The 17,005-nt window shown below is 41.6% G+C and overlaps 1 protein-coding gene across 2 annotated transcripts; it reads left to right on the top strand.

Annotated features, from left to right (window-relative positions):
* The first annotated feature begins 163 nt into the window (after positions 1-163).
* On the top strand, positions 164-16,993 carry LOC103177591 (interferon alpha/beta receptor 1b-like). Of its 2 annotated transcripts, none has more exons than XM_007891838.2 (8): positions 164-353; positions 3,940-4,078; positions 5,434-5,563; positions 9,311-9,483; positions 10,903-11,081; positions 13,323-13,482; positions 14,424-14,557; positions 15,401-16,993. In XM_007891838.2, exons 2-8 carry the CDS (start codon positions 4,024-4,026, stop codon positions 16,127-16,129), a joined length of 1,560 nt encoding a protein of 519 aa, XP_007890029.2. In that variant the 5' UTR covers positions 164-353; positions 3,940-4,023; the 3' UTR covers positions 16,130-16,993. The 2 variants fall into 2 exon arrangements, with proteins under 2 accessions (XP_007890029.2, XP_007890021.2); XM_007891830.2 differs by having other exon boundaries at positions 9,308-9,483.
* Positions 16,994-17,005: the final 12 nt, after the last annotated feature.

The raw sequence follows: 17,005 nt of genomic DNA, 5'->3' as shown, positions 1-17,005 counted from the left end.
GAGTTGCAAGACAGTAGTTCTCCCCAAGATAGATAGATAGATAGATAGTACATCTGGTTGCGTGCTCCAAACTTTTGTTCCATCCTCAGCTGCACAAATCCCTGCACAGGACACGCCTCTGGAAAGCATTCTGTGCTCAGTGGAGAGTTTCCGACCTGTGTGTGTGTGGACAGGCGGAGTCTGCTGTGCGGAAATGTAAAAGGGTTTTGGCGTTTGACATTGTTACTGATTCTCAAGCAAATCTATATCAGATCGGACAGCCACAACACACAGCTTAAACTCTACTCTGGGCAATCCTCGCTTGTGGCTGTTGCAAAGAAGGTGTGATCGAATGGAGATCCTGAATATAAAAGGTAAGGACACAGTTTGAAGGGCTTGAGAGCTTCAAACCAGTCTGGAATACTGTACAGCTATTGCTTTGCCCTTCAAGAACATTATCAGTTTAGAAGCAACACTTTGTATCACAGGCAAATCCAACTGCTTTATTTGGCAGGTTTTCCTATTGTCATTTCTGTTTTTTTTTATAAAAAATTTCCCACCCCTCCTCCCCCAATGAACAATAATTGGGTTTTGTTAGAAGTTTAGACGCCTCATTTTTTTCTCTCTGGTGAAAAACGCCACTGGTAACTATGAGCTGGTTAACGAGGCTTCCCTGTGACTCAGTCGAAACTCATATTTGCTTTCATTGTCAGGAAGAAAGGAACCCATCGCTAACTACAGTGTGGGTCTAGAGAGAGGTGGGGGGGTGCAGGGTGGGGGGAAACTCAAAGTTGGCTCAGATGATAACAAATTCCAGGGGAAAAAAATCTGAACCTTGGTTCAATTTGATTCATTTTCACCAGCCGGGGTGATACGTTGGTAAGTTTCCATACTCCACACATCTGTTTACCCAGCAGGAAATAGGAACCGGTTGTTAGTCAATTGGCGGATCGCTTTTCCTCCATAATAATCCCTTCAAAACAAAAATAATAATTTGCTTACTCTATCCAAGACTGTTTGTGGGACGCTGCTGTGCGCAATTGGCTGCTGCGTTTCGCCCACAAAATATGCAGTCCATTCACTTTACAGTAATATTCTGTGAAGCGCTTTGAAGAGTATTGAAGCGACTCAAATGCAAGGATTATTATTTAACCATTTCTTTTGTGGCCAGTATGTAAGCATGAAAATGTATTGTCAGTACTGTAATATGCTTTTCCATATTGCCAACTTCTGCTGTTGGCAGCTGGAAGTGAGAGTGGTGTTTTTTTTAACATTTGTTTCGTGGTGGATCAGGTGATGTTTCCCTATTTCCCTGGTTCTGATGGGCAGGACAGTAGAATCTATTTATATGCCCACAAAACACAGTCATTGCATTTTACAGTATATCTTGTGCAGCAGTTTGAGATTCTTCTGATTACACCAACTGCAAAGTATATTATTTAATTATAGTCCTGGACGCTTTTAAGCATTGACTCACGGAAGATTTCCTCTTCCCCCTTCCACCTACGTCCACCGAAAGAATGCACTCATCTCCAATAATAATTCTCAGTCGTACCCCAACTTGTACTTTGGAGTCCACCATATTGGGTCACATCTTGACAGTACAAGACCCTCTTGCCACTTTTACAGGCTCAAAATTCAGCACTTCAACCCAGCACAATGCTGCAAAATAGAAAATGCCTTTCCGTTGATGGAGAAAAATTACCCATTTTTACTATATTAATTATTATTTGCCAGAAATAATAATAATAATCCTTGCATTTGATATAGTGCTTTTCACGTCTTCTCATCTCAAAGCGCTTCACGGAATAGACTAAAGTGAATTGAGTGTATATTTGTGGGCGAACGAGGCAGCCAATTGCGCACAGCAGTGTCCCACAAACAGTCGTGGATTGAAAGTGACCAATTTATTATTGTTTTGAAGGGATTATTGTTAGGTGTGTGGAGTAAGGAAACTTGCCCAAGGTTTCGCACTGCCTGGAATTGAACCCAGGTCTCTCGCTTGCAAGGCGAGTGCTCTAACCACTGAGCTACAGGACTCCAATGTAGCATGGTGACAATACGACAGCCATGCAGAAATAATGACATTAAAATGTTTGATGTTCTTTTTATTTCTGGATTCAGCACTCACCAAAAAGTAGCTAATTATTATACTGAAACCAATTGTTGACTGAAGTTATTTTACAAATTCAACTCATTCCATCAAGAAGGAAAAAAGACCAATATTCGTTGTGTTGATATAAACCCTTATTATCTGAAAATACCTCACAGAATGTACACTAAAGTGCAGTCACTATTTTTTTAAAAAAAATTGTGGCAAATGTTATACATTATAACATTGTCAGAACAAGAGTAGATCATTCAGCCCGACAGGACAGGCCGTTTTCTTAGACCATGGCTGATTTTTAATGCAATACTATTGCCTGCCTTTTCTCCACAAGCCTGAATACCCTTAAGCCAAGTATTTATCTACTTTCCTCTTAAACACTCCCACTGACATGTCATTAATACTCCTTTGAAGTATTGAATTCCACAATTCCACAACATAAAGTAAAGAAATGACTTTGGATTTGATCACCAACAGGTTTAGCTTTTTTTATTTAGGATTTCGCCCGCAAAATATACAGTCAATTCACTTTACAGTATATTCTATGAAGTGCTTTGAAATGTCTAGAAGACGTGATAAGGCTCTATATCAAATGCAAGCATTATTATTATTTTGATTATTTTGCCCTCTTATTCTGGATTTCATCCATAAGAAAAGTCTCTCCTTATCCACTCTGTCAATTTCCTTTACAGTCTTTAAACACTTCAATCAGATTACCCTTCAACCTCCTCTATTCAAGAGCATACAGCCCTGCTTTCCCAATTTTGTCCTCATAACATAGCCTTTTCAAATCCAGGTATCATTCTGGTCAATCTACAGTTTGCCTATTGTAAAATGTGCTGCCCAAAACGGCATTCATATGATGAAACTCATGTAATTTGTACTTGTGACTAATCAGTTCCCCGAGATTGAATAAAATTTCCAGGAGAAAACTTTTCTAAAAGTAACAGAGAGTTGCTGATCGTGTGAAAACACAATGTCCTTTTTAAGGATTATGCTTCATTCCCTGAATAGCTTTTTCTTACACCATATGTTCTTGTGCTCATTTCAGGGAATTTAGACCATTTCGAATACTGCTATTTTTATCTGTTATGTACCCTTGTTATAGACTTCAAGGTTTAAGCCTGGTCCATTTAATTTCAGCCTATTGTCTCCATTATTAATATACATTTATTTTACTCACCTCATGAAGGGGTGGATTCCTGTAAACTCAAGTGTCTGCACCTAGTAATTTATTAATTAGTCTGAATAAAACCTATTGTATTGCTTTAAAACCAGACAATATTCTGTAATTAAAACCTGTTGGAAATCCTAATACATCTGTGCAAGTAGTTTGTCATTTGACCATTGATGCACTAAGTAACATTAATAATGTTATAGTGAGGATATTACCCGTGGAAAGCTGCACCTACAATATGCAAAAGCATTGTTTACCATATATTTGCTTACTTCCCGTCCCTTCCTCTTATGAAAGAGTTGGCTCATGCTGGGGTATGTTTTCACAGTTGCTGACCATCCCCAGGCTCGGATGCCCCACCAAATTCAGTTTGTAACATTGGCCAAATCAAGTCATGGATTCACTATGCTTATTTCTACTTTAGGATGAACAAAGACAGTAGAATAAGAGGACACAGGTTTAGAGTTGCTGACAAAGTTTTGCCTGACCTCCGTGCTGTGCTGGAAGATTTGTATAACCTTCCAGCGAAATTTGCAGGAGCCAAGTTGCTGACACAGAATGGTTTCTTGTAGTCAGACAACATTGTTCCTCTGGATGAGAGCATAGTTATTCTTATCAAACGTATCTGTCCACGTCTGTGAGGGAAACCCTCTCTCTCATCATTTCTACCTCTCAGACCCTGCGAGATATATGGAGCCATCAGAGGGGAACACTGTGAGACGCCTTTGAAGAAATGTCAGCTTTGTGGTCCAGCTAGACTATGGCTAAATCGACAGTGTGGATATTGGTGTTTTATCATCAACTTCTTGTACTTGGTAAGTGTAAATTATAGCACATTTTTGAAACTGTTACTTCATAAAATGAAAAATATGCAATCATTAAATGTTTCGCTCTTTCCCCCTTTAGCCCGAATAAATATATAAAGTGTATTGCATTCTTGTATAACCCACATCAGTAATCTGCACCGCTTGTCACAATTACTTGCATTCTAGAATACTATAAAAATACCAAATGCAACAGTGTGTCCTTTAAAGTTAAATATTATGTTACTGTTGTATATCAACATTTCAGAAAACAAATAAGAGAAAGCCCTTATTTTTTCACAAACCGATACAAATTTGTCAACCCTCAGTTTTACAATAATAATAAACTTGCATTCGATATAGCGCCTTATCATGTCATTGAGACATCACAAAGCGCTTCACAGACTATATTGTAAAGTGGATTGACTTATGTATTTCGTGGTGCAACGGAAATAAAATAATTTGAGAACCCTATGCAGAGAAATTTCACATGGCTCGAGATGTGCTGCATTCATGTAGCATTTGATAAAATGTTGAATTCACTCTTCGTTTTGAAGCCAGATTCAAAATTAAGGCCATATTTTAAGAATGCTGTAACGTGCTGCACTATTAAAATAAATCCAAGTGCTCTGAGATGTTAATCTGTGTGAAGGGTATTATATAAAAGGCAAGTGGTTGGAAATCTAGACCCAGGTGAAATTTCTTCCATCGTCTCTCATGTCCTTCAGCTAACAAATGCAAAATAAAGTCAAACCTCAGCAGACAATTGTCACCTTGAGACCAGCAAACTTCAATCAACAGCTCCAGTGAAGTCCATGCTTTTCTTAAATGTCCATTGTTTAAAAAAAATTCAGGTTATGCACCCAAACATTCCCCAGTGTGTTACAGTGATAATACTTAGTGAGATATCAGAAACAGCACGATTTGTATAATATTGATAATGTCGCTAAATTCAATACAAAACTCAAAAGAAAGCTTTTTAAAAAAACATTAAAACTGCCCTTCACTTTCTCCCTGGTTTCTCTCCTTCACGACTCTATTCTATTTTAACTATTGTGAACATTTTACTACGTTTACCTGATATTGTACATTTTATTTTACGCGTTGTTCTTTTTCTTACCTGATATTTTAAAAAAACATGAAAAGACTTCCCATCTTTTATTTCCTGTGCTTCTGTTTTTTCACCTTTCCCCCACTGCCTTGCATACTGGAGCTGGGTGTCCATGCTTTACGCCATTGGTCTCCAATTGACTCAAAACTGGCACACGTATGGTAAAGGAACTTTCCCCTCTTAAATAAGTAGCCCGTCTCGAACTGCTTTTCTGTCGAGCTCTCTGTAATACCTGAACGTGTGTTTACTCTCTCAGTTTTAGGCTGGCTGGCTCCACCACAGAACGCAACTTTAACTTCTGAAAACTTCAAGTACATTTTCAAATGGGAACCGGGAGCGGGATCGCCTCCAGATACAATCTACGTGGTTGAGATCTGGAGGTTAAAGTAAGCATGCTTTTACACCTTCTACATCTTGTGTACTCCCTGGACCCCCATCTCTACTCTCAAACTACAGCCCCGTCTCCAACCTTCCTTTCCTCTCCAAGGTCCTGGAACGAGTCGTCGCTTCCCAGCTTTGCTCCTTCCTCTCTCGCCACATCCTTCACGAACCCCTCCAATCGGGTTTCTGTGCCGCCCACAGCACAGTAACAGCCCTGGTCAAAGTGACAAATGACATTCTGTCCATCTATGACCAGGGCTCCCTCTGCCTCCTCGTCCTTCTTGACCTCTCTGCTGCCTTTGACAACGTCGACCACTCTATCCTCATCCACTGCCTCTCCTCTCACCACAACCTCCACGGCGCTGTCCTTGACTGGTTCAGACTGGTGACATCACCCACAGACATGGGGTCAACTTCCACATGTATGCGGATGACACCCAACTCTACCTCTCTGCCCTCCACCCTTGACTCCAGGACCACTGCTGTATTGACTGAATGTCTGTTGGACATCAAGTCCTGGATGAGAGCTAACTTTCTTCAGTTGAACGTCAACAAGACCGAGGCTCTCCTGATTGGCTCCCGTCAGCGCCTCAACAAATCAGGCACTGACAGCATCACCATCCATGGTCGCACACTCCACCTTGCTAAGCCAGTCCGGGCCTTTGGGGTTTTGTTTGAGCCGCAACTGTCCTTTCTATCCCACATCCATGCCATGACTCCATGCCTCATCCTCACCTACAAGGCCATTCACGGCCTTGCTCCCTCCTACCTCTCCAACCTACTATCCCCCTACCTACCTGCCCGTACCCTCCGTTCCTCTGGCTCCGGTCTGCTCCACGTCCCCCGCCCCAACCGCCCTACCATCGGTGGTCGGGCCTTCAGCCTCTCAGCCCCCAGGCTCTGGAACTCTATCCCCCAGTGCCTTCGCCTTGCCTCCTCCCTTTCCTCCTTCAAGGCCGGTCTCAAAACCTTTCTCTTTGACCGTGCCTTCAGCTCCCCTCTCGACTCTCTTCCCCCTCCTCGCTCCCTCCCTTCCCTCCCCTCACCCTGACCATTTCCCCCCTCCTTGCTCCCTCCCTTCCCTCCCCTCACCCTGACCATTTCCCCCTCCTCGCTCCCTCCCTTCCCTCCCCTCACCCTGACCATTTCCCCCTTGCTCGGGTCATGACCCAACTGTGCAGCGCCTCCTGACGTGAAAGGCGCTTTATAAATGGAATCTTGTTGTTGTCTTGTTGATGACTCGCTCTGCCTTCCACCACCTCCGCAACATCGCCCAGCTCTGCCACTATCTCACACCGCAGGACACCACAACCCTCAAACACGCTTTCATTACCTTGAGGTTTGACTATGCAAACATTTTGCTTGATGGCCTCCCCAACTCCTCCCGCCATAGGCTGCAGATCATCCAGAAGTCTGCAGCCCAAGTCCGCTCCCGCATTGGGCTGCATGACCCTATCACCCCCATCCTCATCCAACTGCACTGGCTTCTCATCACACAGAGGATACAGTTCAAGATTCTGGTCCTCACCTTGAAAGCTCTCCATGGCTTTGCTCGCCCCCCTACCTCTGCGACCCCCTAACCCCCTACCATCCTGCCCGCTCCCTCCGCTCAGTGGGCTCCGGCCTGCTTCACGTCCCCTGTCTCACTCGCTCCACCATTGCCAAGTGGGCCTTCTGCCACTCTGTCCCCACCCTCTGGAACTCCCATCTTGCAGTCCCTCCGCCTCACCCCCTCCCTTGCCTCCTTCAAGACCCATCTCAAGACCCTCCTCTTCAACCGTGCTTTCGATTACCCTACATCACTCCTGCCCTCCACCCTCTCTGATCCCGACCCCAGCTCGAGTCTGAAACTCTAACTGTCTAGCGCCTTGGGACGTCCTCCCGATATGAAAGCGCTATACAAATGTAACTTTGTTGTTGTTCTAGAAATAAGCTTTTATGCGAACTATTTCACTCCGCTCCCTTTTCCAGCTTTTATTTTGTCTTACATTCTTGTTTGCATCTGTCAGTTAGTAGAACTCTCACCTCGGTGGTGAGTTCAAGCCCAACATTGGAACTATGTCCTTAGTGACTAGGCTGACAGTCCAGTGCGGAGCGTGGGGGTGAGCTACATTGTCAGAGGTGCTGTCCTTTGGGAAAAGGCATTAAATTAAGGTCAGGTCTATCTGTTCAGATAGATGTTATAATAATCCTTGCATTTGATATAGCGCCTTGTTGTTGTTTATCGTGCAGAGCGCAAGCTAATCCCCAAACCACTTGATTCAGCATTAAAGCACAAAAGAGTGAATAAAAAAAAACTTAAAAGGTAACTTTGCTCAGCACAATAGGGATTGGATTTAGTGCCTTGCATGTGAAAACACTGATCTGTTTATCTCGTAACTTTTGAAGTGCTCATTGTTGTTGAGGGCTTCAGAAGCCGCTTCAAACCAGTCATCACAGAGATGCAGGGCAACATCTCCAAACCACAAGCCACATGCACCAGTTTTTATTCTGTGTTTATTTTATCTGTCTTATTGCTGGGTAAAACTGCTTTTAGATGTAAACACAAAATGAGTACGGGGCTGGGTTTTCTCTTCTCTCCCCAAGGAACTAAGTCACAGAAAGTACATTAAAGACTGCCAGCCACATAAAATACATTACTTCTGATGGGACATACTCCTCAGTGGAACATAGCCAATGATATCCTTATTTCAGTGTTCGAAGAACTGGATAAACCCAACCTGTAGCTTCCAGGCACTCATCATAAAGCAGAGACCAGTGACCTAATGTGATGGGGAGAAAGCAAAGGCTTTTAGGTCAATATTTGAAGCCTGTTCAGGGCTTTCAAAGTCTGCAAAGGTGGATTAGCGTGAGGCTCAGTGGGAAGCTAAGAGATACAGGAGTCCTGTAGCTCAGTGGTTAGAGCACTCGCTTTGCAAGCGAGAGACCTGAGTTCAATTCCAGGCAGAGGGCGAAACCTTGGGCAAGTTTCCTTACTCCACACAGTGCCTAATAATAATCCCTCCAAAACCAAAAACAATAATAAATTGGTCATTTTCAATCAACGACTGTTTGTGGGACATTGCTGTGCGCAATTGACTGCCGCGTTCGCCCACAAATATAGTCAATTCACTTTACAGTGTGTTCTGTGAAGCGCTTTGGGACGTCCTCCCGACGTGAAAAGCGCTATATCAAATGCAAGGATTATTTATTTATTATACAGAGAGAACAATGAGATGTTTCCATGATCAAAAGGTTTTCAGCTCCACAAATTGATCCTAAATCATTGCTTCGCTGCTTGAAATATGGCATCAATCATGGTTGAAGAGGTTACGCTGACTTTCTACTGATGAAGAACTAGTGTGGTGCACATAAAGGTATTCCCAGGGTCTGAATGGAGCTTGGCATTAACCTGACAGGTGTAGATATTTCCAGTGGTATTAAATCAGAGTTCCAATACACAAATAAAGAAAGCAATATGTGTGGAGATCAAACGACCAGAAGTCAGCTGTTTTTCACACATTGATTTAACTCAGCAATGAATTGTCCTGTTTTGTCCTCAGTTTTCTAATTCAACGAGTCTCCAAACCCAGCATCAACTACCCTTTATCTTGCAACTTTTTAGCGAAAAAATAAGTTTCCTTTTTGCTTTGCTAAGGCCTCGCCAACCTCTGACATTATACAATTGATCCAGCCCCAGCCTGGAAAAAAAAAGCTGGCTTGGTCTGGTATTCGACTGTGCCTTAATTTTTGCATTGTTGGATTTCAAGCAGGGATAAGATGTTCAAGCCAGTGAAAGAGTGCACCAATATTACAGTACGGACATGTGACCTCTCAAGCAAGTTTGAGACAACTACAGATTTGTATTGGGCACGTGTTAAAAGCATCATCAGTGCAAGTGAATCCAACTGGACAGAATCAAAGGAGCTGCAACCATTCCGTGACAGTAAGTCCCTCGACAATTTCCTTTAAATGCTGTGGTAGAATCTTGCAAAGGCTAATTTTCTTNAAAAAAATGTCAAGTGAGAAGCTCGAAATGAACAGGACATTTGAGGGAATGAGAAAGTCCTCGTGGAGTCCCACAGTGCAGTGGTTGGCACACTTGCCTCGCAAGCGAGAAGAACTGGGTTCAATTCCTGGGCAGGGCGAAACCTTAGCCAAGTTCCTTACTCCGCATGCCTCTGTTTACCCAGCAGTAAGTAGGAACTCGGTTGTTACTGATTGGCGATTGCTTTCCAAGGTGTAATAATCCTTCAAAAGCAAACAATCAAAAATGTGGTTACTCAATCCACAACTCAAAGCACTTCACAGAATATACTGCAAAGTGAATTGACTGTACATTTCGGGGATGAAACGCAGCAGCCAATTGAACACAGCAGTGTACCACAAACAGTCGGATTGAGTGACCAAATTATTTTTAAAAAGTCACTTAAGGAAACATGAGTTACTTATAATTATGAATCACAACCAAGCGAGTTACAAACTGCAGTGTAACTAAACCTTGTATATTTGATAACAAACTGCATAAACTACCTGAGCTTCAGTTTTGAATCATGGTCTAACCTGAAGGATTGATGGTGACAGACTAAAACTGGATTATATTCAATATAAACTTAGAGTCAGACCACTTTAAGATTTTGTTTTAAAAAATGGGATTCCTTTGAGGTCATTTAATCTGTGGTGATCGTGAACCTTTGGAATTGATAATAATAATAACATTGATACAGCACCTTATCACATCTGCAAGACATCTCAAAGCGCTTCACAGAATATACTGTAAAGTGAATTGACTGTATATTCTGTGGTCGAAAGGCAGTAGCCAAATGCGCACAGCAGTGTCCCACAAACAATCATGGATGGAGTGACCAAATTATTTTGGGGGGGATTTTTTTTTTTTTTTTGAAGAGTTTATTACCCCGGAAAAGCGATCCACCAATCGACTAACGATGGGGTTCCTACTTACTGCTCGGTAAACAGAGGCATGTGGAAACTTGTCTAACGTTTCGCCCTGCCGGGAATTGAAACAGAGTGCTCACGCTTGCGAGCCGAGTGCTCTAACCACTGAGCTACAGGACTCCACATAAAGCGTCTTTCACATAAGGATGAGGTCTCAAATTGCTTCACAGGGTACACTGCAAAGTATAGGCACTGATTAGTAGGTGAGTGCAATGCAGAAGGTGCTGTTGGCCGCAATCTCTTTGAATAGCCCCTTTGAAATGATTCCAAATCAAATGCAATATTTTTCCTAGATTTCTGGCCAGCGCAAGGTTTGAGAGCAAGTCTCACAGTGATAATTATCATTCTACATTGTTGCAAAGAGTTATGAAAATTTACTTTAATGCCTGTTTTTCCTCATTTCGTACAGGTTCTATTGGCCCCCCGATCGTCGCTGTGATTGGCAAAGAATGGAGCCTCAAAGTTACTCTCACCACGCCCAAGATTTCACTAAAAGAGAGGAATAGCAGCTCATTGGAGATTTGGAAAAACACTTGTGGCTGTTTATGTTACATTGTCAATTTGTTCAATAAAAACAAGAGAATGGAGGTAAACAATGACAATTATTTACAATATTCTGGCACGTACGCTTGATTCCAAATTATAATTTACACCTTTATTTTTTACTCCCGGCTTGACTACACCAGCTGCCTGCTCACTGAACTTCCCACAAGATGCAGATTATTCAGAACTCTGTAGCCTGTGTCCTCTCCCGCAGCAGGCTCCGTGAAACTATCATCCCGATTCTTGTCCAGCTTCACTGGCTCTCCATTCCTCAGAGAATTGAGTGCAAAGCCCTCGTTCTTACCTTCAAGGCCCTCCACGATCTTGTACTCTCCTACCCCTCCGACCTCATAACCACATATCAGGGTGTCCGCTCCCTCTGCTCGGTGGACTTTGCTTCAGGTATCCCGACTTCCCGCCCCACCATTGACGGTCGAGCATTCAGCATTTCTGCCCCCACACTCTGGAACTCTATCCCGCAATCCCTTCGCCTCACCCCATTCTTGCCTCCTTCAAGTCCAGTCTGAAAACCTTAGTCTTCGACCGTGCCTTCTTTCAATAAAGCCCTGGTTATTCCGAGACTTGAATATTGCACCTACATCTGGGTAGGTTCTCGCACTTTTCTTGCATTCCTGGACAAGATAGACAGGATTGAGTGTTTAACGCATGTTCCTTCACACACTTCTGGCCTCCAACTTTTCTTGTTCCAGTGCACCATTTTCTGCTTCTATTTTGAGTGCTCTGAGACGTTTCCCATGTAAAGGGTGCTGTATAAATGTAAGTTGTTGTATTTTTCTACTGCAGTATCATCATTACTCCCCTGAACTCTTGTTCAATCCTATATCTTAATGGTTAGACCTCTTGCCTTGCAAACGAGAGGACCTGGCTTTGATTCCTGGGTAAGGTGAAATGTTAGCCACGTTTCCTTACTCCACTTTCGAGTTATCTAGCTGTCAGTAGGAATCTGGTTGTCAGTCGATTGGTGGATCGGTTTTCCAGGGGTAATAATCTGTCACTTAATCTACCACTGTTTGTGGGACACTGCTGTGGGCAATTGGTTGCCGCGTTTCACACACAAAATATACAGTTAATTCACTTTACAGTATATTCTGTGAAGTGCTTTGCAACGTCTCAAAGACGTGATAAGGTGCTACATCAACTGCAATGATTATTATTATGAATTTGTTGTTTTCCACACCTTCCTCAATGCAGTGATATTGAAAGGTCTAGATGGTGTTGCATACTTTAATATATATGTATATATATATATATATACAAAAGTAAAAAAAGTACTTTGCAAGATTGACATGACCACAGATAATCCAGTGCATTAGCATTGGTGTTGATAACAATTAACCCCATTGGGCACACCCTAAAGATAAGGTTCAATGCAGCCATGTTACTTGACAACGTAATGATCAACTGTTGATATACATCAGTTTAATGACAAGCTGTCAAATATACATTTCAGTATAATGACTACTTTTGTGATATGTCAGTTTGACGATTTGTTATGGAATATATGTATATCACTTTAATGGCTGCAGTTTTATATATATATATATATATATAAAACATACATCTATGAAATGACTAACTAGGTACCTAGGTAACACATAATAATGATTGCCACTGTGAGATATGACATTAACAATAGCTATGTAATATTAATCAATAATTATGTATATAATTTTAACAGGAAAGGAAAAATCTAAAGGAATCATTTTTATTATTCAGAAAGTGAACCATTTCTATGTTTTTAATTACTGCAGTTGCCTCACAGAGAAGAGTTGGGTCCCTATTGCCTTGAGTTTAAAGGATATTTGCTTGCTCTTGCAAAACTTATATGGAAACAATAACAACAAACTACATTTGTATAGGGCCTTTCACATCAGGAGGACATCCCAAAGGAGGATGTGAAGCAGGCTGGAGCCCGCTGAGCGGAGGGAACGGGCAGGTTGGTAAGGGGTTAGGAGGTTGCAGAGGTAGGGGGGAGCGAGGCCATGGAGAGCTTTGAAGGTGAGGACCAGGATCTTGAACTGTATCTTCTGTGTGATGGGAAGCCAGTGGAATCGGGCGAGGATAGGGGTGATAGGGTCACGGAACCTGGTGCGGGCATGAGCTGCAGAGTTCAAACTGGTCCTTGCCACTGTTCATAGGCTATATAAGCCTCCATCCCTCCGAGTCCACTCACCCTATACCCCCAGGTTTCCTTCTCCCTCAGGTGTGCTACAACTTGATGTGCTGCAATACACATTGATTAATTCTTGTGCTTTTTGTCAACAGTCAAGGTATCTGGAGGCTACAAACTTGGGGATTGCAGTTACTGTATTTGAAGATCTGCAGCCTGTTTCCTTATATTGTGTTGTTGCAAAATTTGATTGCCTTGCTGGCCATTCCATCATGTCCACAAAATATTGCTACTCTACTCCAACCCAAAGTGCAGGTAAAAAAATGTCTATTTCATGGTTCCATTTTACTAATCATGTATTATTTTCTCAAAATGTTATTGTTAAATTAATACATTTCACTTCCTCCAAAATATCAGGGGATTGCTAATGGTAGATGATTTGGCTTTGGAGGACACCAATCAATGGTGGTGGTGGGTTAGCACTGAGCACCCAAAACAGGCATTGGCAAACCATGTGCTCTCATTTTTGTAAGGGACCCTCAAGCACCCATAAGCTTTGCCTGCTTTACACCCAAGCTTGGGATCAGGAAAAGCAAATGCTTTTATTTTACAAGGCTCCCAAGAGAAGTTCAGGTAAAGAAGGTGCTTTGACCAATTTCAACTCATCATTCCAAATCGTCTCTCTATCGCCCCCCCCCCCCCACCACCCCTTCCCAGCTTCACATTGCAGCATCAAGCTGTCTCAAGTCATTCTAGTCTCCTGTCCTCTTTCTGGTAATCCATTCCAGGCATTACATTTGAGCCCATCCTAAAATTGGCCTTCACAATCCGTGTCTTCTTGCCCTGCCAACTTGGTGCATCTGAAAGTACAGTATTTTTCTAATATATAAAATGCTAAATAGGGTTCAGAATATAGACTGCAATAATGTGCCCTTGGAAATAATGAAGTCACAAATTCCCCACTTGTAAACTTGTATACATTCTTTACGTTGTAATGTACACAACATTGCACATATGAAAGAGAAGGGGAGTCAAGGGATTATAGGCAAGTGGAACCTCATATGGAGCATAAGCACCGGCACAGATTAGCTGGGTAAAATAGCCCATTTCCGTTCATATCGTAATATAATCGTGAGTGCATTGTTGCTGAAGTTTAACTTGTTTTTACAATTGATGAACAGTTTGATCAATCCATATTCTCTATACAACTTCCTCCTCACAAAGTTATATTTCTTCTTTTTTCCCACCTCTGACAGACATCCAGTGGATTTCCATTTTAGTCGGTTTACTTTTCATGATATTTATCGTGACTGTCTTTGTGGCTCTGCTCATCAAACTAGGAGCATGTCTCGAGATGGGATTTGATGATTCAGAGCCTCCGAAAACCTTGGTATGTATATTGCCTGCTTTCGCCCACAAAATATACAGTCAATTCACTTTACAGTATATTCTGTGAAGCGCTTTGAGACTTCTTGCAGATGTGATAAGGCGCTATATCAAATGCAAGGATTATAATGATTATTTTCTATTAATATTTATGCTGGGTCTGTTCCAAGCATTGGGAACTGATGTAATCCATCTTGTCAAGACAGTATTGAGATTTGATGAGCAATCAGATAAATCCATATTCTATATAAAACCTCATCACCACAAAACTAGATTCCTGCCTTAACACACCCCCAGGAGTGGGTTTCTATATATTAAATCCCAACCCTCCAAATCCTTGAATTACATTGAATTACATTTGGTTTAGTGCCCCAACAAGCTAAACCAAAGTGTGGCAGAAGAATAATTTTTAAAAAAATTGAGGCAGTTAAGTGAAGAGCCAAGGAATATAGTACAAGTGGACACCCAAAGCAGACAAGACAGATGGTATTGGTATAAGTGGCATAGGCTGAGAGAGCAGAACCAAAAGGACTTAAGCAATGCTAGAGATTAGATTTTTGCCCTCTGCAGAAGCTAATTGTTTTTCAAAACTGTGCACAGCAACCAACAGAAAAAAACTAATACTTCCCCTGGGGATTGTGAATCTTCCCAATGCTCTGGCAGCTGCTGGGTTGTTGAAAATTGAATCATTAAACTAGGAAACTTGAGTCATAATGGATGTTTGGTAATACAGTCAAAGAACCAGTGATCAATTGTACAGTTGGTATCGGAGTCGACAGGATAGCACTTGGGTAAAGAATCAGCCAAGAATGAAGGAACTGAGTAGCTGTTTGTCTTGTTTCAACAGGCCATCCTACACCAGGATATTCACATAGATTGGCAGAGCAAAGAACTGGATGAGAATTCACAAGGAGACCACATCTCATTCATTTCGCATGATGATTTCACAGATGTTTGTCACAACGATGATCAGAGCACAATCCCTGCTGTTAAAGTGAAGCTGCAGCCCCCCCCTCTTAGCTATCATTTTAACACTGATGTAAGCGTTTGCTACGAAAGTAATGGCTTGAATAACATCTACAATGCGAGCGAGGACTACAGTGAGAGCAAAGAATTGGGGGCTTCCACGTATCAGGATATCAAAAGTCTTCCACTTTACATAAAAGCTTCTTCTGATGAAGAAAGGTGTACTTCACTGTATCAGCAGTGTGTAAATTCCCAAATTACTGAACAACCAAAAAACACTGACTGGACTCCGAGTGCTCTGGTACCAGAAACTTGGAAGAATGACTTTGGTGCCTTCTGCCAGATTGAGGCAAATACAGCAGAAACAAAGGAAGACTTCTTGGAACGTCTAAAGAATCAATTTTTTGATGTTCCTTTGAGTTCGGTAAAACTCTTTTTAAATGACGACAGCGAAGGAGGCAAGTTTGAAACTGCCCCATGTGGAGTCAAGACACTTCTGTCAAACTCCGATACTTTTTACTCCCAATTTCCTGGAAGCTTTGCAATAGTTGGAGATAAGATTGCAAATACTAGACAGGGATATGAACCCCAGCCAGTGAAACTACCTTAACTTAACAATTATGAGAAATTGCAGGATCTGGATCTAAAATTTTCCTTTCAACTCTCCCATCTTAATAAAACAGTGGAAATCTCAGGATACGAAGCTCACTGAAGAACTAACAAGAGACTGGCAACTGACTTAAAGCTGGAAATGAAGCAGATTACCAAGCAAGGTGTTAGAGACCAGAACACTGGACTTGTTTAAAAATCAGCTTGATGCTGTGATGGGAAGATGGACGGGCATGTGTTCTCAAAGGACAAGATTAAATGGGCTGAAGAGGGACGTCTTCATCCATAACCTTTCGTTTGGATATCAAAAACAAAATTCATGAAACAAAACAACAACAAAAAATATACTGAGGAAAGGTTGAGCTCTTGAAATCAGCAAATGAATCTTAAACCATGTCTCCAGTAAGAAGAAAATAATTCTAAAAGGTTTTGAGCTTTTTTTTTGCAGCTAAACTGAGAAAGACACAACATCTCCCGACAACATATAAACTTAGAGATTTTTCATGTTGAAATTACTTCACAAGTAATAAAAAGTAATAACTGCCAAGTCCAACAATAGTTTGCATTTATTCACGTGGGTTAACAAATCAGCGCTATACAGTGACAAGGTTATGCATTGATCAACTGAGAAAGGTAATTGATATTTACCCCCATAACTGATAGAAATAACTATATATTTTTATAAAAACAAATTACGTTTGTAGTTGGGAATATTATCCTTTATTATTATTTATCCTTTCTTATCCTTTATACTCATTTAAATAAACTGTCTGTCTAAACGGACACAACTGGAAGTGAAGTAAAAGTAACATTATGTGCCTCTTTTGTATTATATTCATATTTTTAAATATTTTTATTTTCTGCACTGCTAATTTTA

The sequence above is a fragment of the Callorhinchus milii genome, unplaced genomic scaffold (assembly GCF_018977255.1).
Source record: "Callorhinchus milii isolate IMCB2004 unplaced genomic scaffold, IMCB_Cmil_1.0 Scaffold15, whole genome shotgun sequence".
NCBI classification, from domain to species: domain Eukaryota; kingdom Metazoa; phylum Chordata; class Chondrichthyes; order Chimaeriformes; family Callorhinchidae; genus Callorhinchus; species Callorhinchus milii.
Note: the sequence above shows the minus strand (reverse complement) of the source record. Positions and strands in the feature narration are given on the sequence as shown.